This window comes from Spermophilus citellus (genome assembly GCF_964194105.1).
Source record: "Spermophilus citellus genome assembly, chromosome: 13".
Classification (NCBI taxonomy): domain Eukaryota; kingdom Metazoa; phylum Chordata; class Mammalia; order Rodentia; family Sciuridae; genus Spermophilus; species Spermophilus citellus.
In genome coordinates, this window is record NC_138193.1 from 14,643,443 (window position 1) to 14,668,387 (window position 24,945).

At 39.6% G+C, this 24,945-nt stretch overlaps 1 protein-coding gene and 1 pseudogene across 3 annotated transcripts in view; one reads left to right on the forward strand and one right to left on the reverse strand.

Annotated features, from left to right (window-relative positions):
* Nucleotides 1–24,945, reverse strand: part of ANAPC1 (anaphase promoting complex subunit 1) — an 85,627-nt gene that overhangs the window by 39,180 nt on the left and 21,502 nt on the right. For both annotated transcript variants that reach the window (XM_081265012.1, XM_081265011.1), the window contains exons 14-24: nucleotides 21,573–21,707; nucleotides 19,100–19,240; nucleotides 18,354–18,414; nucleotides 16,198–16,385; nucleotides 13,085–13,159; nucleotides 12,276–12,544; nucleotides 10,893–10,984; nucleotides 10,011–10,159; nucleotides 2,048–2,126; nucleotides 1,683–1,719; nucleotides 1,520–1,590 (exon numbers count right to left, since the gene is read on the reverse strand). In XM_081265012.1, coding sequence (XP_081121138.1) covers nucleotides 1,520–1,590; nucleotides 1,683–1,719; nucleotides 2,048–2,126; nucleotides 10,011–10,159; nucleotides 10,893–10,984; nucleotides 12,276–12,544; nucleotides 13,085–13,159; nucleotides 16,198–16,385; nucleotides 18,354–18,414; nucleotides 19,100–19,240; nucleotides 21,573–21,707 — 1,297 coding nt within the window. The remainder of the gene's footprint in view (nucleotides 1–1,519; nucleotides 1,591–1,682; nucleotides 1,720–2,047; nucleotides 2,127–10,010; nucleotides 10,160–10,892; nucleotides 10,985–12,275; nucleotides 12,545–13,084; nucleotides 13,160–16,197; nucleotides 16,386–18,353; nucleotides 18,415–19,099; nucleotides 19,241–21,572; nucleotides 21,708–24,945) is intronic.
* On the forward strand, nucleotides 3,948–7,901 carry LOC308632379 (zinc finger CCHC domain-containing protein 7-like; annotated as a pseudogene). The gene is made up of 2 exons: nucleotides 3,948–3,972; nucleotides 6,826–7,901. The product of its transcript is annotated as a zinc finger CCHC domain-containing protein 7-like (transcript).

Genomic DNA, 24,945 nt, shown 5'->3' on the forward strand with positions numbered 1-24,945 from the left:
AAGCCAGGCACTGTGGCACCCGCCTGTAATCCCAGCAGCTCGGGAAGCTGAGGCAGGAGAATTTCGAGTTCAAAGCCAGCCTCAGCAAAAGCATGGTGCTAAGCAACTCAGTGAGACCCTGTCTCTAAATAAAATACAAAATAGGGCTGGAGATGTGGCTCAATGGTCAAGTGCCCCTGAGTTCAATCCCCAGGGCCCACCAGCCTCCACCCCTGCCCCCGCCCTCGCAAAAAACTACAGAACTATGAAGAAAAGCAGGGGAAGGTAGCAGATAGGTAGGTGGGTAGTGAGGTATGGAGGGTTCCACCCAGCAGCAGAGAGCAGGACCCTCAACTCCACGTTAGTGTTCCCTCCCATCAAAGCTTCATGATAAGGATAGCAATACTTGCTTTCAGGTTAATTCTCTAAATATACATATTTCACTCTCTTTTATAATATACTTCATATTTAATTTTTTGAATCCTCAGACTAATGCAAACTTCTTTTCCCATAGTGAGTTTCTAAATTTTATAAAGCTATGCATTATTCAAGGTTTAGAAAGTTGACCAATTATTGAAATGAAAAATGTTTCCTTATTTGAGAATAACACTTTCACTAAGCATTAGATGATACAGACAGAACTCAGCCAATATTTTCTGGCATAAGTATGTAAAGTCTAAAACAATTATTTTCATTTTCAAAATGGCATATAAAAAACAACCAGGAAAGATGGCCCTGTGTCCAACCTCCAGTATCGGGAAAAAAAAAAACAAAAACAGAAAACTTCATTTAGAATATAGTTCAGACATGAATTCAGAAACATCAGGCTAGGGCTACAGCTTAGTTTTAAGAGTCCTTTCCTTGCTTGCACAAGGCCCTGGATTCAATCTCCAGCACAACCAAAAAAATAAAAAGATTTCAGAAACATCTGAAATATTCACTAAAGCACTATTTTTAACACAGAACTCTATATAACACCCTCATATATTTTTAATCATATACTCATATCAGCAATTATTAATTTTGTTTTTTCCAACTGTTTCTGAAAACACTTCTTTAATATTTTAGTTAATTTAAAACCTAGAAACACAGGTTTGGGGAACAGAAAATACAGAACTCTTTCCTCTTTTCCAGAGAATGTCATCATGGTGCCTAAAATCTTCAGCCTTCAGCCTTCAAAAGCATTCTTGTACCATTTATACAATTAATTTCAGACTTTGCCAGAAATACCTATTTCTGATACCAGAGGCTTCTGATACAAGGCTTCAAGTTTGAACGAACAGTGGTTAAAGTTTCCACAGATACAGCCTCAACTGGCCCACAATGAATAATGAGGACTTCAAAGTGCTGAGGATAAAAAGCAGGTCCCCCAGTTATTCTGACGCAGAGATGGTGAAATCACCAGCAAAGGAAGCAGGCCTGGAGAAGCGCAATCACAATCCAAGACCTGCCCTAAAGCCAGAGCCCCTCCTTCCTGCCCCAGTCCCAGCAGGCTTGGGGGATGCAGGACCAGTCAGGGGGGTAACAGAAGGGTTCTTACCTACACTTGTCATCCAGACAACTAACTTTTCAGCTAGGCTAGAAACTGATGTAGCATGACGGAAACTAAAACTGTAGGAGAAGAAAAAGCAAAGTTATTAAATAGAACAGTAAAACAATACTGTTTTAAATTTAAACACAAAAATTCAAACAGAATAAAAGACCTGTTTTCTTCTTGGTCCACTTGTGACTTTTGGGGAGCTAAAAGACAATAAAATAAAATTTTGATAATCATTCTGGAAATGAGAATTCACAAACAAACCACTCATAAAATAATAAAATGCACAGTACTATGGCAAAGCCAAAGTTTAATGTCTTCCTTGAGGCTAACATAGTCCTTTTTAGACACACTGAAAATAAAAGATTCTAAGTAATTCTGGTATCTGAAAAATCACTTATGGAATATAAACTAGAAAAGTACCAGAGGCAAGACAGCCTCTAAAGCAAACGCTTATGAACATTTTATTTCAATTCCAATATTCACATTTATAAAATTTATTTTCATAGGCCTGTTATTATACCAACTTACCCAAAGTTATTTTGGATAAATACTGGGAGGCCTCCTCAGAAACAGAGCTCTCATCACCAAGGATGTAGAGTGCAACACTCTGTATAAAAAAACAAGAAATGGTTATTTTTTTAAACCACTGAAATATAATTAGGAAAAATCATAAGGTAGGAAATTCATCCATTTCAGGTGTGCAACACTATAAGTTTGAACAGATGTTATACAACCACAGCGCCAATCTGACTCACAATATGGAATATCTGCACCACAACAGAATGCTCCTTCTGCCCCTTCTTGTCAACTACACCCGCCCCGGAAACTGCTCAGCTGTTCCTTGCCCCACAGTCCTGTCCACCCTACCACATGATATAGAAGGGATCATAGTCCACGTGGTCCTCTGGGCCCCACGTGGGCAAGATGGCACACAAACACGTTACTGTGAGGGTCAGTGGTTTGCTCCTGTCGCTGCTAAGGAATATGCCATTATACAGATACAGCAAACTCAGCTTACTTACTGAAAACCAAGGGACACTCGGGTTGTTTCCAGTTCATAACAGATATGAGAAAAACTGCTTTAAGCATTCGATTAAGGTCTTTGTTTTTTGTTTTTTTTTTATTTATTTATTCATGCATTTTTTCTTTTTTTTTATTGTTGGTCGTACAAAACATTACATAGTTCTTAATCGATTAAGGTCTTTGTGCAAGCACATGTTTTCATTTCTCATACAGAGGTAAATACCCAAAAGTAGGACTGCTTTGTCTTGTGGTATGTACAAATTAAACTTTAAAAGAAACTGCCAGTTTTCCAAAATGCTGCACCATTTTTGCTGTCCCACCAACAAAGTACAAGGGTTTAGTTGCTCCAAATTCTCCCCAACACCTGTTCCAAGTCATCTGAACAGATAACCCTAGTCATATTTAATAAGCATCTAGAAGTATCTCATCTAGGCTTTAACATTAAAACATTATATTTACTTATAAACAATACCCAAATAAATTTGCATACTAATTCAAATAATCAAGGTCATCCTCTAGAGGAAGGTAATTATTTAATATATAAGGCCTCTGCTCACAAAAAAAAAAAAAAAACAGAAGAAACAAAAAACAAAGAAGGTTTATACTGCTTTGTCAAGTCAATGTATTATGACACACAGATTTTTAAAATTTAATTACCTCAAATACATTTTGGATTAATTATTGGGCCAAAATACATCTACTCACTAAGAATCTCCACACTGTCACTCTAAACCTCAAAGAGCTATATCAGTATTTGCTTTAAGGAAAAAAGGAACATAAGATATGGGGGGGGGGGGGAATCACTCTAAAAAGTGTAGAATATTTAGCCTATGATAAAAGTATATTTTTAATCTGTTTTTTTAGCTGAGATTACATTATTCAAAAATATCAAAGTAGAGATAAATCAGGTGTATTAAATGATAAAACAAAGTTCCTTGAAGACAAAGACCCCTGATAAAATTAGATTACTTCCTTCCTTTCCCTTCCCTCATCTGGATAGATGGTAAACGGACTCCACCATCTCCATGGTGAGACTCGATAACCAAGAGCCACAAGCTGGAAGGAAGGGTCTGGTACAAGTTATTGCAAATATCTCCTCACCCAAACATCGAATCAAAAACACTAAAGTAAATAAACTCATGACAAAGTCAAAGCCCATCAATAAAAACTGTCGAAATTTTTTTTTATTGGTTGTTCACAACATTACAAAGCTCTTGACATATCATATGTCGAAATATTTTTTAATATTCTTATTTAAAATGTCATGGGTCTGTGAGCTGGCAAGTTAGGTAGTAATGCCAGGAGTACAAACAATGTGAAGATGGAAGCCCAGAGAGGCAAGCTGAGCACCGAGAACACTGGGAAAGGACAACCGCCAGGACGACAGCACACCTGCAGATCGAGCATGGGACCGGGATCATATCCAGCGTGTAAGAACTCCGCAACAACAAAAACACAACTCAGAAGTGGTCAAAGGAGGGCTGGGGCTGTAGCTCAGTGGCAGAGTGCTTGCCTTGCAAGTGTGAGGCATTGGATTCCATCCTCAGCACTACATAAAAAATAAATAAATAAGGATATTGTGTCCAGATCCAACTAAAAAAAGAAATGGTCAAGGACTTAAACAGACACTTCTTCAAAGAAGATCTACAAATTAGCAATAAGCACATGAAAATATGCTCAATATCGCCAGTCACTAGGGAACTACAATGGGACACCATTTCTCACCTAGGAGGATGGCTGCAATTTTAAAAAACAGGTGGAAATTATGGATTGGCAAGCATGTGGGTAAATTAGACCCCTTCCTCCTGCATTACTGGTGAAAATATAAAAAGTGCAGCCCCTGTGGGCTAGGGCGTACCTCAGTGGTACAGCACCTGCCTTGCAAGTGGTGAGGCACCGGGTTCGATCCTCAGCACCACATAAAAATAAAGATATTATGTCCATCTACAACTAAAATATATATACACATACACACACACACACACACACACACACACACAGAGCCACTGTGAAGAAGTCAAACATTCTACTCTCCTGACCCAGCAGCTCCACTCCCAGGGGTACATCCAGAAAACTGAAGGCACAGACTTGAACAGACACTTGTATATCCCTGGCTCAGTGCAACATTAGCCAAATAGCCAAAAGGCAGACACTACCCAAGTGTCTACACTACCCAAGTGGCTATCTGCAGAAGAAAACGTGAATTGTGGTAACTCTATGCAACAGAATACTACTTGGCCTAAAGAGGAATGTAATTTATATACATGCTAGAACACAGATGAGCCTTAAAAACAATATGCTAAGTGAAATAAGCCAGAAACAAAAGGACAAACAGAAAAATTCACAGAAACAGAAAGGAGGTCACCAGGGACTGAGAAGGGGGAAAGGGGAAGCTATTGTATGACAGTTACCTAATTTACATTAGGCAGGATAAAAAAGTTCTGGGTATGGATGCTGTTGATTACATAACAATGTGAACATATTTAATGTCACTAAACTGTACACTTAAAAATGGTTAAAATGATATGCATATTTAGCCAATGCTATTAAAAAAAAAAAAACACAGCCTACATGTGGGCTTGGGAAGCCCTTTTCAAGAATGTAAAAGAAAAGGGTAGGGTGCCAGGACATTTGCAGTCTGCTAACTTGGGAGAGGGAACAAAAGCACATGGTTCTCTTTAAGCTCAGATGACCCCCCAACAGAGGTCCACCTGGGCCCTCCCTCAGCAAGCTGCTGCAGCTTCAGGAACAGAAGGACACATGCCAAGGACTCACTTGCATCAATGCCTTCCAGTTCTAAATGAAGGTTTGAGGTTTATTAACTATTCAAAATAAACTAAACTCTAAAAATAAACAAAGATGTATTTCCTTAAAAAAAGTGTTCACAGAATTTTTTGTAACTATAAAGTGATTATAAGAATAATATACAAGGGGGCTGGGGATGTGGCTCAAGCGGTAGCGCGCTCGCCTCGCATGCGTGCGGCCCGGGTTCGATCCTCAGCACCACATACCAACAAAGATGTTGTGTCCGCCGAGAACTAAAAAATAAATATTAAAAAAATTCTCTCTCTCTCTCTCTCTCTCTCTCTCTCTCTCTCTCTCTCCTCTCTCACTCTCTCTTTAAAAAAAAAAAGAATAATATACAAAAGTTAAAAAAAAAAAAAAAAACCTGAGGGGCTGGGGATGTGGCTCAAGAGGTAGTGCGCCCGTCTGGCATGCGTGCGGCCCTGGTTCGATCCTCAGCACCACATACAAACAAAGATGTTGTGTCCGCCGATAAATAAAAAATAAATATTAAAAAAATTCTCTCTCTCTCTCTCCCTCTCTTTAAAAAAAAACAAAAAACCTGAAATGGTAAAGATAATTTTTTAAAAAGAGTAATAGGAGTAGTAACTAACCAATTTCAAGGCTAACTACAAAACTACAATAATCAAGGCAGTGTGGACAGTCAGAGAGATCAATGACCTGGAAAAAGAAGTACAGGACGAGGCCAACTAATTTTTGATGAAAGTACAAAAATGGTGTCATTCAACAAATGGTGTCCAAGAACTGGATATCCAAAAAGATAATGAAAACCTTGACCCAAACGTCACACCTTATATAAAATTAACACAAGAAATTAGAGATCTAAATGTAAAATATGAACCTCAAAAAACTCCATAAGAAAACACATCTTCAAGGCCTGAACTCAAATTTAAAAATTCTTAAATATAATACCAAAAGCAATATCTCCCCAACCCCACGCAAAAAAAAAAAAAAAAAAAAAAAAAACCTGGTAAAATGGCTTTAACTTTTTTGTGTGGGGAAAAAGCATTAAGAGAATGATGAGACAAGTGAGAAAGTATCTGCAAAAAATAAAAATCTCACATCTAAAATTCAAAATATCATGACATCCATTAAAGGAAGGCAAAAAAAAAAAAAAAAGGAGAAGGAGAGAGAGAAAGAGAGACAACACTACACAGCTATTAGAATGATAAAAACTAAAAACAGGGCAGAATGTGAATTTGCGCAGAACGTGGATTTCCCCAGAACGTGTGTAGAGTGCCCGTGTGAGTTCGGGAATAAAGAATTGCTGTTTGGGGCTGGGATGTGGCTCAATCGGTAGCGCGCTCGCCTTGCATGCGTGCAGCCCAGGTTCGATCCTCAGCACCACATACAAACAAAGATGTTGTGTCCGCCGAAAACTAAAATAAATAAATAAATACAAAAAAAAAAAAAAAAAAAAACAAAGAATTGCTGTTTGAATCTACAAGGCTGTGAGTGGCTCGTGATTTTGTGCCCAGCCAGACTGCAGCAAGGCAAGGCACTGTATTCTGGTTGCAAAGGGCCAGAACATTTAGGAGAAGATGATGTAAACTGGTTCATCAGTGACAAAGACATTGAGGCCCAGATACGTAATAACAGATCATCCGGAAGATGGACCCACCGATACTATTCTGCCAACAAAAACGTTACCTGTAGAAATTGTGACAAATGTGGCCATTTGTCCAAAAACTGCCCTCTACCACAAAAAGTCCGTCCCTGCTGCCTCTGTTCTGAGAGAGGACACCTCCAGTATGCCTGTCCAGCTCGCTTTTGCTTAGATTGTTCTTTGCCTATATCTTCCAATCACAGATGTCTCGAAAGGTCTTCCTGAAGAAAACGATGTAACCGATGTGATATGATAGGCCACTATGCTGATGCTTGCCCAGAAATCTGGAGGCAGTATCACCTAATGACCAAACCTGGGCCACCCAAAAAACCGAAGACTCCTTCTGGACAATCAGCATTAGTTTATTGCTACAACTGTGCACAAAAAGGCCATTATGGACACGAATGTACAGAAAGACGGATGTATAATCAGACATTTCCAACATCTCCATTCATCTACTACTATGATGACAAATACGAAATTCGGGAGAGAGAACAAAGAATAAAACGAAAAATAAAAGAACTGCAGAAAAATGGGGATTTTCCAAGGCAGTTCAAGAGACTGCACATGGAAGCAGCAGAGAGGAGACCACACCATGATATAAGGAAGAGCCATGGCTGGAGGAAAAGCAACAAGGGGTATCAAGAAGACAAAGAAATACAGAAGGAAATGATGAACAGGAGTACAGAACGTGAGAAGCACAGAAAGGCTGACAGGCATCATGAAGTGGATGAGGACTTTCCTAGAGGCCCCAAAACCCACTCTGCACCTGGCAGTTTTAAGACCCAGAAGCCTCACAAGTCCTTTCACCATTCATCACATTACCACAAGCCAAGAGAAGACAAGCTTCCCAAAGAGGGCAAGCGGAGCAAGCCAAAGAAAAAGGAGAGATATGTGGAAGATGATGGCAATGATTATTTCTTATTAAGCAGAGGGAAAAAAGTCTAAGCTGTGAGACAGCTTCTGGTTTGGTTTTATAATGTTCATTTGATCTTCATGTCTGCAACATTCTGGCAATATTTTTATTATTTATGATTAAGTGAAAGAAAGGTTTTTTGTTTTGATTGTTTAATACTTGGAGTACTGAACAAATCCTTGCAGGATCTCAGTGCTTTGTCCCACAGGTTATTAGGTAGAAACACAGCAAGATAAACTGGGACTTCTATTCCAATGTTGTTTTTACTCAGAATCTTTGGGAGAGGAAAAATCAAATCTTTTCAATAAAACTTTTAAAAAATACTTTGAAAAACAGAAAATTTCATCAAATGTAATTCATCTACAATATTAACAGTAAAAAATCTTTGCAGGAAGAGAAAATATTACTAATAAGAAAATTTTATCACTGTTTTGCAGCATTACTTTTCTTTTTTTTTTAGAGAGGAGAGAGATAGAGAGAGAGAGAGAATTTTTAATATTTATTTTTTAGTTCTCGGCAGACACAACATCCTTGTTGGTATGTGGTGCTGAGGATCGAACCCGGGCCGCACACATGCCAGGCGAGCGCGCTACCGCTTGAGCCACATCCCCAGCCCCATTTTTTTTTTTTTTAATACTAGGAATTGACCCCAGGGGCATTCTACCACTGAGCTATACCCCCAGTGAGACGGGGTCTTGCTAAGTTGCTGAGGCTAGCCTTGAGCTTGCAATCCTCAGCCTCCCAAGATGTTGGGATTACAGTGTATGCCACCTGACATAAGATTACTTTTACATTGGAAAGGACAGTGGCTATAAATCTGAATCCAGCTTTTCTTTCTTCTGAAGCTGTTGTCAGAATCTTCCCTTGGGCAGAACATCACAGGCATACTACAAACAAAGCCCTGAGGAGGCAGGGAATTGGGCTATAGTAAAAGAAATCTGTCCAGTATAAATGTCTAAGACAGATTTCCTGAAACAGGTGAAAAAGAGTCATCAAAAATTTTAACAATCGCAGTAAAACAGATTTTGCCATTTTTAAAGCCACATGTCAAAATCATCACTTAGATTTATAGAGTTAAATATTATCCAACTTAAAAAATTGTTCTGTTTTTATGGACTTTTATAACTACAACAGAGCTTTACAGAATTTTTTGTACTTGTGAACAAATTTTTTGTACTTACCAAAGCCTAATATTAGAATGAGAGAAATAAAATGTCTCAAATAGAAAAAAAAAAAAAAAAACTAAAAACAGGGACAATACCAAATACCGACAAGAGTCAAAGAAATAGTCTCATAAATGCTGCTGGTGGGAATTTGGCGTGAATAGCCACTCTGGAAAACAATTGACAGTTTCTTTAAAAAAAAAAAAAAAAAAGGGCTGGGGATGTGGCTCAAGCGGTAGCGCGCTCGCCTGGCATGCGTGCGGCCCGGGTTCGATCCTCAGCACCACATACAAACAAAGATGTTGTGTGTCCGCCGATAACTAAAAAATAAATATTAAAAAATTCTCTCTCTCTCTCTCTTTCCTCTCTCACTCTATCTTTAAAAAAAAAAAAAAAAAACCACAAGAATACACTTACTCTATGACCCATCAGTCCCACTACTAGGGACCTACCCTAAAGAAATGAAAACTTACACTCACCCAAAAGGCTCTACATGATAGCTCACAGCAGCTATACTTACAATTGCTAACAACTGGAACCATCCCAACTATCCTCAAGAGAAAACCGAGGTACAGCAATGTGACAGGCTGCAAATCAGCAAGAGAGTTCGACAATGGTGACAATGCAATAACTGATGACAATGGTGATGACTTGAATGATCATAAATCACGAGGAAATCAGAGTGAGGTGGTGTGTGCCTGTGATCTCAGCTGCTCAGGAGGCTGATGCAGAGGAATCTCCAGTCCAAGGCTAGCATGGCCAACATAGCAAAATGCCATCTCCAGAGAGAAAAATACTGTGAGGGAACTTTTGGGGGACTGGTGCAAATGTTTTCTACCCTGATGACAATGGTAATGATATGCTAAAATTCAAAAACTGTACACAGGAAGAATAAGTTCATTTTACTATGTAATTTTTAAATTTAATTTAAAAGAAAAAAAACAATCCAACAAGACAGGCAGCACTCTACATACATACCAAGACAACAAGTCTGCTTCGTTCACAGATTCCAGGAAGGTACGGGTAGGGGGGCATTCCCTCGCCCTTCAGACAAGAGCTCACCCACTGGTAGATGCTTGGTGGTTCAGAAGTGAAAAATGATGGATGATGCATAAATCCTGTTTGACCTTTAAAATTAAATAAATATTTATAGATACAAGAATACATTAAGACAATACTACTTTACTCTAAAAGAAAATCAATCAACAGTACATGTCATCTCGAAACAACATTTCTCCACGTTCTCCAAAATGCCTCATGTTTTCTGTCACAGTAAACAACTGACTATCTTACTATACTACATAAAAATGTCTAACTAAAACTTTTTGGCCTAACCCTAAAGGTGAGAAAACACAAGAGATATCAAGGATCCACCTCTAATCTAAGAATTGAGGCCCTGCTAAGTCCCATTAGCTCAAGGTGATAATGTAGGACATTTTCATCTTGCTGTCCAACATGATGGGCACCAGCCCCATGTGACTATTTGAAGCATGGCCAGTGCAGTTTATACATATATATATACACACACGTTTGTATGTATTTTTATTATTAAATTCAAATAACATGGCTAGTGGCTACTAGCAGGATAACACAGGTCCAGGTTGGAGCATCCCAAGTACCAGAAACTCTCCAAGTTTCCGCCATTCAGACCCCATAGGGAGGGTGAAGTTTCCCCTACATGCTGAAGAGGTTATGACTTACAACCAGTCAGGGATTGAATACTACAAACTAAAGTCTGTTTGGTGAAAAGTCATGGCCCTGTGCTGGTGGTAAGAAATACAACCTCTGCCATTCACTGAGAAAGACACAAGCAAATGCCACCACACAGTTCAGAGCATCTTTATCGGCACCAACGCTTACCTTGATCAATTGTGCACACCTGTCCAGTAGTGTTGACAAGCATGGGATAGTCTCTGTAGTAATGATCGACATAGGGCCCCAACTGTAAGTCCCTAAAACACAAGCAAATATATAGAAGAAGGTACAGCACTTTCCCTCAGTGGAACTTTTCAATTTAAAAATGTGCTCATGCCACAGAAGATAATCCAATGTAGAGTCTCGACTTGTGTTTCTGGGCTCTGAGGCACCCAGACTGACAGTGCAACACAAGTCCCTTTTGCTAGGTACATTTCATGAAGGCGAAACTACAGAACAGCACTCCAGGCTCCTGCCCCTCTGGGACAGTTGTGTGACCTCCACCACGTCATCTCCACAAACTTCAGAGTTTTCTCCTACACAGTGGGAAACACTAATACTCCAAGGCTCTGACAATTAAATAAGAAAACGTATGTGAAAAAATACCTTATAAATTGTCAAACACTATAAAAATGCCACTGATTTCAGAGAGCATGATTGGGGTTTGGGAATTAATTAATTACAAAAGAATTTTCATGACAATAATGATTTGTTATAAGTGAAACTGACAGCAATTAAAACTGCCACATCTCAGAAAAAAAATTTCATGATCTCAAAGAAGATCACACAAAGCAGCAAATGTGCTATATTCTTTAACTCTAAGGTAGAAATATCAATTTTATCTTCTCTCTCACTAAGGGTCAAAAGGGCTCAAACAACACCCAAGTGTGACCTTTGGAATTCAGAGCCAAACACAAGGAGCCACAAAGTCTGCTGAAATCTACTAGGAGAGCCACCTGGGTCCACTAGGAGTGCCTGAAACTCACGAAAGGCCCTGAGCTGCAACAAGCTAAATCTGCACAAAGAGCCCAGGCTCACAAACATTTGACAGTTTCTTCCTCGCTGTAACAGGAAAGATACCAACTCTCAAAAATGGTCATCCCCATTTTCTTGTGATTTTCTGCTGATTTTGTGACAAAAACTAAAAATCCCACTATGGTCCATAGGCACTTATTCAACCAGTATCTTCACACAATTCTATGGTTTACAGAAAATGCTCTAGTTGCCTAAGAAGGTAAATTTCAGAAACTTACAAGGTTCCTAATGGTAATGTAAAAAATAAAGTCACCTTATATAAGTGATTTAACAGGTATTTTCACAGGTTGGTTTCTTGATAAAGTTAGGACATTAGGGGAAAGCATACTTAATACAAGAGAATGGAATAAGCAAAGAAGACTAAAAATTGACCTTTGATTTTAAATATCTGTTTTTACAAACCTTGTCAATAAAAATAGTGATGTTTTAAGTCTCTTGAAAAAAATAAAAGAAAAAGAAAAGAAAGTCACCTAAGGACCTCAAGGCTGTTTCTAACACACAAACAATATTTACCTTGCCAACTGAACGAGAAGTTCAACTAGGGAACAAATTCCTTCACCCATTAGGGTATTCAATTTAAGCTCCTCATAGACTAGGTGAAGAACAAAAAAAATTGCAGGTATATGAGGAAAGAGAAGAGTAGAAGAATCCAGACTGAGGTTTTGTGAGAAATCTTCATCCTTCACTTTTGAACCTTCCAAAGAACTCAAACATAAAGATCTGTTCAAAAGATGAGACTCAACATTCTGGTGGTAGTCTGAATTTACTAAATATTCCCAGTCCTAAGAAAAATAAAAAGAATATTGTTAATACAATGATGCCTCTTTATAATGTCATTATTAAAAAAGAAAACCACATCCACTCAAAAACTTCAAGTTTCATCTTCACATAGGTCATTATAGAAATAAGAAAAAAACTTTTAAAACATCACAGCACAAAGAAAGGAGAAACAACTACAAAACAGCCACGCCATTTCCAGACAACATGGAATCTGGTGTATTTAAGAGTCCAGTTAGAGAACTAATGCATAAAAAGGGAAGTGATCACTTTAGGTGACCAGTAAAACACTGACAATAAAATATCTGTAAGTTCACACTGAAATCACACAGCAATACACATGTTTAGATGGTGAATGAGGAAAAGTAAATAAATAACCACCAGAAACAGAACAAATCCTTCTCTCCCAAATAACTATTATTCAGTATTAAAATAAACTAAGCAAAATATGCTGGAAATACAGACAAATAGGAATACCACAGAAGCGGGAAACCAGTACAATCATCCACTGATTATTTATATTAGAAAGAAAGAATAATGCTTACATCATCAGATCCAGTCTCAGAAGGCCTTGCTTTTTTGGGTGCAATGACTGGAGAAAGTGACCCTTCAAAGTCAAACTAGAAAACAGCCCCAAAAGAGAAGACAAAAATCATAAACATATTAGTCAACTAACCACTTTAAAAGATTCAGAATCAGTTCTGCTATTTATTAACACTGAGGAAAGCCACGAAAACTCATTTTTCCACATGGAAAATTATGGTACAACTATCTTTGTCCTAGGTCCTATGAAGCTGAGATCTAGTCACATGAGGCAGCACCGAGTGCAGCACCTGGGTTGGCAGCGCTCAATGCCATGTCCTCTCCTCTCCCACTCGTGTGATGACAGACCCATCACACCTGCAGCACAACAAGCGCTCCAGGCACATCCCCAGGGAGGACAGGCCAAAATTACAAAATGAGGCACTGTCAGAAGGCTGCATGCTCCGCCCCAGCAAGGGCAAAGTGATCAAAGCAAGATGAAAACCACTCGCCAAGGAGGACCTCTTTATCCTGAGCTCTGACTCTGAGAACAAAAGAGGACAGGGTTTAACTCTGCAGTCCTATAAATACATGTCACAGCCACTTGGTGTGCACCTGTGGTCCCAGCTACTCAGGAGGCTGGGCAGGAGAATCACTGGAGCCCAGGAGTTCGGGCCAACCTTGGCACATACTAAGACTACATCTATTTGAAAAAACAGCAACGGTAATTTTCAATTTTCCTCTTCCTTTTTTGACACCATCATGCAATAAGTCAGAGAGCCACGTCCTTCTTTACACAAGAAAACGGGCAATGCCCAGTCCTCCCACAACAGGGGAATGTGAGGAGAACTAGTTCTCTGCCACACACTGGAGCACCACTCTATAAAAATAATTTCTTTTCAACAATTTTCACAGGTTAGTGGCACATTTAAAACGACAAAAAGCTGAAGTGCACTCATTCACAATGTAGAATTATCTTTCTAATCTTTTCTTATGTAATAAGGTATGGAATATTGGGGATAAGGTAGGCAGCTTTACCACAATTGTTTAGAATAAAAGAAAACTGTGTATTTTTTCACAGTAAGATAATTTTGAAGTAAATTGCAAAGGGCAGTTCTTTCATATGCCGCAACAAACACAAACTCTTAACAACAGTATCCAGGACATCAATTCAACAAATTTCATTGACCATCCAGCCATGCCACTACCATGAGCCCTGGGGAGAGAGCAGTAAGCAAAGCTACACAAAAACCCTCACCTCTCTAGAATTTATACTCCAGTGGAGGGAGAAGGGACACACACAATATAAATAAGTTAAACATATAGTATATTTAGCCACTCCCAGGCAAATGGAGGGGGTGCAATTGTACATGGAGTAGCCAGCATTGCCACAGTGAGGTGCCATCTAATAAAGACCTGAGCGTCTTGCCTGAGGGAGGCATTTTCTGTAGCAGTAACTGCAAGTTCAAAGAACCTGAGGTAGAACATAGGGGAATGCTCAGAGAACAGAAGGAAGGTTAGTGTGGCTGGGATAATGTACGCAAGGCAGAGACAAGAAAGGAGGAGACAGGGAGGTAAGAGAGAGCTGAGTCAGAGGGCAACTTGTAGGCCTCTGGCTTTTACTCTGAACGGGATGGAAAGCCACTGGAGAATTCTGGCAGAATGACTAGCATGACCTGACCTCATCAGACAGGACTGCTTTGGCTGCTGGGCTGAGGAGAGACAAACACAGGCAACGGACATGAACTGCAGATCAAAACCTAAGAACTATAAATGACTGCAAATCTGAGAAACAAACTTCACAGCTACTTACACAGAAATCAGACAAAATCTTAAAGGAAGCTGGCAAAGGTTCACCAACATACATAACCAACAAGGCAGAACAGGTGCCTGGCTGACCTCAGCAAGAACACGGAGTGGACGTTCTCTAAGAAATCCCTAAGAGTGTGGGTATAGATTTATGTGGAAAATGATGCATGCAAATTACTCATAATAAGAAAAAAAGGACTCAACAATGCTTAACTTCTAGCTCTTAGTTACAATAAAACCACATTATCATAACTAAATATAAATGAAAGGACTTTTGTGAACGATTTTTAAAGATGTGAGAAATTTCCACTTACAGCATTTAATCTAACAAGCAACATCAAAATGTTTAGAGTGGCTATTTCTTTTCTTTTTTTTTTTTTTTAGTTATTGATGGACCATTATTCATTTATTTGTTTATATGTGGTGCTGAGAATCGAACCCAGTGCCTCACACATGCTAGGCTAGTGTGCTACCACTGAGCCACAATCTCAGCCCCTAGAGTGGCTATTTCTGAGTAACAAAATATAATTATTATTTTCTTCTTAATTCCTTCATATTCCAAATTTTCCTCAATAAGCACATGATTTTTTAATGGGTTTGCTAGCCCAAGGCTAAAATGTATAGTTGGACACAGCTAACTGGCCTGAACCAAGGTAAGTGTGCTCTAGAGTGACTTCTTCCGAGTGACCCGGGCAGGGCTGTCCTGGGAGTAATCTCAAGTGGAAGGAAACAGCCCATACTAAAGGTACCATACTGAAGGGTTCTCAAATACCTACAAAGAGCCTAAGAGCCAATCCCAGTGAGAGGTGAGGCATCCAGTCTTATGCCCACAGTGGGGTCAATACTCAGGCCAAGACTGCCAATCCCCCAGAAATCAACCCTCCTCCTCAAGTGCATGTGTAAAGACAGTCTTGCCTTCAGAAAAGAACATTAAGCCAAGAGTCAGAAGCACAGCCTAGTCCCGGCTTTGAACAAATCATAGGTCTGTCATCTCTGTGATTTAGTTGCTTGACTAACAAAACCAAGACTACTACTAATCCTAACATAACAAGCAGGCATTTTAAAATGAAATGAGAAACAGTCAAATGTGCTTTAAAACTTTATAAACTCAATAACATTTTACTAGTGATCATAATTACTAAGTATTAAGTGACATTTGATTTATAATACATAAACACAATAAGCCTTGGCATTAGTCCAATATTTTATAAGGTACAGCTATTTTTAAATCTGTCTGCTATATATTCTGAATGTTACATTGCCAATTATGCAAACATTACACTGATAATAGAATAGTTCATGAAGAAAAACAATTGAATTTACTTACATTTCGGGTCCACGCTAAACGGTCCGTGTTATAACCCATCATGTTCATGAGACAAATCACAAATAAATTCCACTCGGAGTGATAACTGGGTCCTCCTGGTGCACTGTGGACATTGTACCACTTGACAAGCATCTGAACTGCTATTTCTTTGGGCAGGACGAACTTAATTGCATGCACACATGTTTGTACTATTAAAACAAAGATTAATTTTAATATGCTTTGTATGTATGCACTTCTTCCTACCTTTCAATAATAAAGTTTTAAAATTACTATTATGGGAAGGTCAATTATATGAAAAGAGAAATGTAACTCAAGAGCCAAAGGATGCACACGTTACTATGTCAATCATCTGAAACTTCAGTCAGCTAATAAATAAAATAGGGCTTGCTAGAGGTCTGAGGGCAGCCACTGGGTCATTAACTCTGGATCAGAAGGTAGGTGAGCAACAGTCCAGCTCACCTGGGACAACACTGATTTCCATCCACTGCCAACAATTAATAACTGCTCCCCTTTTCACTCAAAAACGTCCTAGCTTGGACAATAAATTAAAGTTACTCTGTGAAAAACATTCTTATATGAAATGTTGCTTAAATATTTTAGTAGATATATATTTATTTAATATACACACCCACAAACAGCAATGCTTAGTTAGCATTTAAAAAAAGGTCTAAATGAGTTTGTGTCAACGAAAGCTTTGTACTTTTATTTCTGATAACAAAAAATGTTAGAAAACCAAATAACAAGGATATCACAGTTGAATACACAGTAAGTGTAACCCAGATCCTGCAAGAGGGTCTGAGGAACTCTTTTTAAGTACATAAATTCATGTACATGAACTATGTGCTTTTATTTGGCAGTAAAGGGGCAAGACTCTATTTTGTTTCCTTCCTTGTTTTTGTTTGTTTGTTTATTTTTTTGTTGTTTTTGTTTAGTTTTCGGTGGACACAACATCTTTATTTTTGTGTGGTGCTGAGAATCGAACCCAGCACCCTGAGCAGGCCAGGCGAGCGCGCTGCCGCTGGAACCACATCCCAAGCCCTCCTTGTTTGTTTTTTTATATATTTTGTTTAGACATAGTATTTTAGGTATTTGGTCTTGCAATTACTGGCTAAGTACCCTTTAGAAAAGCAAGGAATCTCTATACAAATTTGGAATACCATTTACACACCTGCAAAAAACAAATTCTTAAAAGTCATTCTAGTCTACAATCTGCCAATGTTTTGCTTTAGCAGCTAGAGTCTGAAACTAATACATGTGTGAACTTTCTTATATCACAAAGGCATTCTTTTTTTTTTTTCTTTTTTTTTTTTGGGGGGGGGCTAACTCCTTCAATCCTAACATTTTGTATAGTATTCTATGTTCAGAAATGTTCTCTACTGGGCTGGGGATGTGGCTCAAGCGGTAGCATGCTTGTCTGGCATGTGTGTGGCCCGGGTTCGATCCTCAGCACCACATACAAAGAAAGATGTTGTGTCTGACGAAAACTAAAAAATAAATATTTAAAAAAAAAAAAGAAATATTCTCTACTATTATCTTCCAAATCGCATTTCAGTAATAACTGAAGCAGATTCCAATATTTCTGAAAATATTTCTGATTGTATTTTGACTTTAATACTAGGTTTTATCCAATCAAAGTAATTATGTTAATTTCACAATTTATCTAAACTTGAGAGATTTACTTTAGAATTAAAAACATCACTAAATATGCCAAGAAATATTTTAATTGTGTAGGTTTTCTGTTTTCTCAGATTTTCTTCCAAGAAGCACATCCCTATAATACTGTAAATCTCGATGCATCAAATTCTTCAGCATGAAAATCCTAGAGAAGCAGGGTGTAAGGAGGCAACCTGTAGTCCCAGCTACTCAGGAGGCTGAGCAGGAGTTTAAGACCAGCCTGGGCAACACAGATAGACCTCCTCTCCAAAAAAAAAAAAAAAAAATGACACCTCAGACAATCAGAATGAGCATGTCCTCCACGGGTACTCCAGTCTAGGCGCCTTCAGTTGTCTACAACTTCTCTGCAAAATGAAAAACCTGACCAGTGGCTTCAAAACAGCAACATAAGTGTTAAAATCCCCATTACTGATATAAATCAGCAGTTACTTCAAATCTTACCAGAGCTCTCACAAAGAGTGAGGTCTGACTATCAATCATACCTAATTCAGAAGTGGCAATTTCCGGAATAGTGATCCTAACCATGGAGCCATTACTCAGTTCCTAGTGAAAAGAACAGAAACAAATAAGACAAGACACTCAGAACTTGAGCTTTACAAGACTACCTGTCAATAAAAAAATAAACAGTATTTTTCAAACAAAAATGAACACTTGAACTAAATGTACCTATTTATAAAACATTTCCAAAAAAGCATTTAATAAAAAGTATCTAATTTTCATAGACACACTAAGCTTACATCACCATAACTAAGATGGTGACTTACTTTTAAAGCAAAGACAAAAATCACGTCAATATGCAATGCAACTTACTGAATAGGGTTTTGTTGCTGAAACATTTTTAAAAATAGAGAGACTTTAGAAAACTTAAGCAGAAACACCTAAAGTTAAAAGTAAAATGGTGCCAAAAAAGTGACACATTGCAAAATATTTTAAAAATTGTATGAAATGTTTGTTCTTGTTTTTCAGACAAAACTTTGCATCCTGACAAATTTGAAATGACAGCCATATTTCTTGGAAAGCCACCTAATCTTTTTTTTTTTTAACTCTTCTTTTTTTAAAGAGAGAGAGAGAATTTTAATATTTATTTTTTGGTTTTCGGTGGACACATCATGTTTATTTGCATGTGGCACTGAGGATCGAACCCAGGCCGCACGCATGCCAGGCAAGGGCGGTACCGCTTGAGCCACGTCCCCAGCCCCGCCACCTAATCTTTTAAAGATATACTTACTAGAGTTACCCTATTATGGACAGGATCTCTAACAGAATGAATATAAGTTCCAAGCTGCTGGAAGGTACAATCCTCATTATAAAGAGAATCATGAAGTTTGGAAGAATCCCTCAGTTCCGGAACTGGGGACAATAGAACAGCCTGTAAAACGTCATAAATAAAAGACAAATGAAGTACTTTTTGAAAAATTAAGGATAAAAGAAAATATTTCTCGTGTGCATATGGTCTAACAAATGATCTCATGTAATGATTTAAAACCATTCTACTGCACCTACCATATAGTACCATGCAGCAGACCAACCTCCCCACAGGAAACAACAGCAATGCATCTGATGGAGGAAAGCTCTGGAAAGTTGGGGAGGCCACCAAGCTTAGATGGAGCCACCAAGATCTGAGAGAGACAGGAGCCACAGGGAGGGGCTTTTCCTGCTCTGGGCATCTGTAATTTGGGTGGCAAAGGAGCATACAGATAGGTTGAGGATGCCAAAGTGGCCACAGCAAAGAGAAGCCCACAGCATCCTTCACAGAGCTAGACACACAACCTGCAATTTGAGGCAGGCAGGGCACACGTGACTTAAGGAACTAAGAAAGCAGGGAAAAAGGATAGCAATTAAAAGCAGATAAATGAGACCCATATTTAGTGGTATTTCTCCTCTAAGCAAGTATTTATTTGAAAATATAAGAGCCAATATTTTTAGCTACAAATATGCAAACAAAAAAAATTAAATGCTCTTTGATGGTAACTACAGATGCTTCTAATCTTCAGTCTCTAGCCATGACTTCTGGCTCTTTCTGTATTGAATCTAGAACTTCCCCAGGTGAACATCTTGTCAACACTGAGAACCAATCATGTCTAAGATGTGTTTATTGTCCAGTTTTCATTCCAACAGTCAGGAAAAATGCAGCTCCAGCGGACTGTGCTACCGGCCTCAGGCCTAGTTGTACAATCTGCCAGAGAAGTGGGAAGGCCCACAGCCAGTGGGAAACCACAGTCTCCTGTGACCTCAAAGGACACTAGTGATTCCTGAGTTTGTGGAACTCTTCAAAAAGCTGGAAACCATTTTACATTACTTCCAAATCACGTAAACCCTGTGATACTTCTCCAGCTTCCTTTCTGAAAGTCCTGCAAATACGCTTAAAGAGAAAAAGCTCAATAATGTGCATATTTAAAAACTAAACTAGGCCCTAGACATTACTCAGTACAACTGCCAGCACCAACTTTCCCTTTGAATTTCCCCTAAATATCTGCATTTAGGTGTTCCTCAAATATACCCTTCTTTACCTAAACTAACAAAGACAGGCACCTACCAGGTAGCTTAGGGAAGTCTGAGCTTTGTTCCACAGCACCTCTCCCAAGTCCAGCAGTATAAAACCAATCAGGTGACAAGCTGTTACTTACACCTCCCCAGGTCTCGTATGTCACCGGCCCCCTCTCGTCTCGTACCACTCTAGCTAGACCTTTTCTGCATCTCTCACATGGACGCAGACCTCATTCAGAGTCTAAGTGGTCTCCCTACCTCCAATTCCAAGAGAAATCTGTCTAAAACATACCATTACACTCACAACCCCTTCCTCAAAAACCTGTAATGCTCAGGCAATTGCATTCAGAATAAAACCAGCTTTTATCCTTTCTACCTTTAAGCGCATGTTAGAAAGCCTATAAACCCCAGCTCTACTATTCATTAGCTTTATGGCACTGGACAAGTGGCGTCTATGTATCCAGTTGTGTCCAGTTATAAACAAGGATCATCTAGCATCTTCTCAGTCAACAAAGCCGTTCTCAGGACTTTGATGCATTAATACTTATGAAACACATGGCAGTGCCTCACACACAGGAAATGAGCAGGGGTTTACCATTACCACCATCCCTCCTGCCCTGCCTCACCTCGAAGTCAACTAAAATCTAAGTGTGCATTCAACAGATCCATGGAGTCCCTACCATGTTGGGAGATGGAAATGTCAACACACTATCAGCTATTCTCCACTTCGATGCCTTCAGACCTGTGTCTGTGACTCCTCCTTTCCCAAGGCCTTTTCTGTTTAGACTCCATACTCAGCCTCCCAGTACAATGTGCCTCTCAGAGATGAAACTCTGGCTCTGCCACATCATGCCAGTGGATCCATCTTTACCTCAGTGGTCTAGGGAACGTTTTGTTCCTCAAAGGTCAAAACAGTCTACCCTAATAATATAGTAATAAAAGCAGTCTACCCTAAATTATAATTTCTTAGACAGTACACCTACTCCATCCAAGTACATTCGAGTTCCCTAGCTGGAAAAGAATATATCACTTTCACCTCTCTAGAACCTTCAAGGGTTCTAGAGAGTGGCACACAGGTCACAGGAGAGGTTAATGTATGGCAATTTCATCATGTGTGTTCAAAAACACATCCTGTAAGTATTATCTAAAATAGAAAATAAATAGTTAATAAATAGATAATAAATAGTTTTGCTAACACCTAATCCACTTCTTACCTCATCCAAGGATCCCAACAGTTTACCCAGAGGCTTAGGAGTACTGGCACTGTCCAGGGGCGTGCTGGGCCGCGGCATGGTGTTGGACATTGTTAGGGAGGGAGCTGGCAGTCCAGGAATAAAAACCTTTCCCACCTTGGAGCAACAGAGATGTGGGGAAAGTACTGGCTTTAGTGAATGCATTATACTCTTAAACAAAATGTTAAAGCAAATTAAGCACAAATTTCTTTTAATATGTCAAACTTTATGCCCACCAAACACAACTGAAAAACAAACAATATTTTGACAATTTTTCAAACTCCACCCAGCAACTGCAAGCACCTTGATTTAATTTCTCATCTGACTCCATTTCATTAATAGTGGCACACTGGCACATGCCCACAATCCCAATGGTTCAGGATACTGAGGCAGGAGGACTGCAAGTTCAAAGCTAGACCCAAGAAATTAGCAAGACCCTCTCTCTAAATAAAATATTAAAAGGCTAGGGATGTGGCTCAGTGGTTAAGCACTCCTGGGTTCAATCACTGATACCCAAAAAAAGGAGGGGGTGTGGGGATAAGTGCAGGGTACTATATACATGGCATAAGTTAAGGGCGTCTGAGTGACAAACCATTCCCCTGTGCTAGGCGGGTGAGCAGCAAACTGCTTACCCCGGAGGCACAGCCCTCTGTGTGAGGCCATGTGTTGCAGTCCCAGTACTTGCTCCATAGCCCCCTCCTCAACTGGTCGCTGCAAGGACATCTGGCAAGAAATTGCATTGATGGCTGCCTGTAATCTGCTTAGCTGCTGCCTGATTACATATACATGGTAACTGCGCAGTAAAATCAGACCTGCATCCTGCTTGGTCTCCAGAGGTCTTGATTAGCGACTCCACAGCCACACTCTCCTCTACCCTGTTCCATGACCCCTTCGCTGGATGAGAGAGCCCACGCAAGCGGGGGTGAAGGGGACGAGGAAAATGTTAAGATCATAAAAAAAAAAAAAAAAACGCCATGTAGCGTAGTAACCTGTTCCTACCTTTTAGGTGGTAAAGACAGTAAGGCCCCTAAGGTTTCAGAGGTTACATGCAGATCTTGTTAGCAAGTCTCTAAGCAGAGAGAATTGTGACACAATTACTCTCAGAGGCTAAGAAACTGGGTGTGCCTTAAAAACTGAAATCTGGCCTAATTCTGACGACTCTCCAGCTCACTATTTCTGTTTTCCATCATCAAGTCTATAACATTTCTTCCCCAGAAAACATCACATATACAAAATTCTTCACTGGCCTTAAAAGAGTGAGTAGACAATCCACGCTAACCTCCCAGCATTTCAGCTACCTGTAGGGCTCTCAGGAAAAATGCCACAGAAATTCAGGTCCATACAGGCTGAAAACCTGATGAGACCAAAGGAAGATGCTCAGAGTAAAATGACATTTTAACAATATAGATATTAATGTATTACTCAAAAGCTAAAAAAATAACAAAAGCTGCCAGAATAAAATCCTTAGCCTTAAAAAACAAAACTGACAATGAGAAGTAGCAAGACATAGAAGTTTTTTTCCTGAAACCCCCAGTTCACAAGATGATGGAGCAAGCACTTTCCTCATTATTCCTTCTACTAACTACCAAATAACAAATAAGCACTGCTCAAAACTCATAAAGCAATTAAATGAAGACTCTGAAGATGGGAAAAAGAAAACGGACTCAGAAGGTCCTTGTTGTCTTTGTTAACTGTTGCTGTTTAACCCTTATGTAGCAGGACTTGGACCTCAAGGGGCCTGTGGCCCAGACATGCCCATGGTCACACACAAGAAACCTTGTTTCTTTTAGTCAAGTGTTGGCAAGAGCGTGACCAAGCAGGACAGAAACAACACACTTTCCCTACTCTAGGCGAACACCATGCAAAAAGATGTGTGCCTCTCCAACACTTCACCAAGAAGCATGGCCTAGGCAACTGTGGCAGAGTCCTCTCATCCCCTCTGCCAGGACTTGGAGGCACCCCTCCCCCAGCACAGAGGCTAAGGGCCAGGACAGACCTACATCCCAGCTCTGCAGGGACAAGAAGGACTGTGGCAGAGCCCTCACCTTCCTTCCAGAAGGGGCACCTCTACATCTCTCCTCCTTCACTGCAGCTGTGGTGGGGGCAGGAGCCTGGGCTACCCTCCTCTCCCCACAAACAAGTAAGCACACGAGGAGGAAGAGACCCAAAACTAGAACCTCAAGGACCTGTGTGGGACAACAACAAAACGCCTGACAGCTGCATCACTGGAGAAGCAGAAAGGAGAACAAGTATGGAACTGAACACACATTTAAAAAAATAACATGATAATATGGGAACTGGGTCTGTAGCTCATTGGCAGAGCACTTGCCTAGCATGTGCATAGCCCTGAATTCAAAAGACAATATTATAAAGATGTCAATTATGCCTCAAATTTATTTATATTCAACCCATACCTATCAAAATCCCAGCAGCCCCAACAAGATGGAATAGAGAGACATCTCACTCTGCTTCCAGCTAAGTACAGCTGAAAACCCTAAATGCTGTATATAAAACAAATGTAAGATCCTGAAAGGCAGAGAGAAGGCAGAAGAGCTCAAGACCTCAAGACCCAACCGATGACAGGATGATGAGTTCCCTATATTTCCGTCCATCTCACACATCCCAGAAGCACTAATGGGAACAGACCAAAAAAGGGGGAGGGCAAGAAATCCTGTTCTCACTCATCAAAAAAGTAGCAGGGAACAGTTTAACAAGATGGAAAACTGTCACATAATAACAAACCATGAAAAAAAAATTGTACCCAGTTGCATCAGCAAAGGCCTAGTGGGCAACCTAGATACCCATCTTCAGTTGGTTTTAACAATGCACTAATTTGGAATAACAAAAAAAAAAAAAAAATACTAATCGTAGTACCACAGATTAGCAAGAATGTGAAGAAGCACTGAGGACTCATGTGCTGCTGGAGCTAAGACGGAGAGGGAGAGGTTGAAAGTCGGTACGACCTATGCTTTGGAAAACAACTTAACATCACTTGGCCAAGTGAAATATCCACATACTCTAAAGACCAGGAGACACACGTATAGTTTTATTTATTTATTTATTGGGGGGGGGGTACCAGGGATTGAACCCAGGGACACTTATCCACGGAGCACCATCTACAGCCCTTATTTTTCATTTTTGAGACAGGGTCTTGCTAAGTTGTGGTTCTGAGGATCGAACTCAGTGCCTCAAGCATGCCAGGTGAGCACTCTACCACTGAGCCTTGCTGAGTTACTGAGGCTGGCTTTGAAGATACGATTTTTATTTTTTTGTGTGGGAGGGTACTGGGGATTAAACTCAGGGGCACTCCACCACTGAGCCACATCCCCAGTCCTATTTTGTATTTTATTTAGAG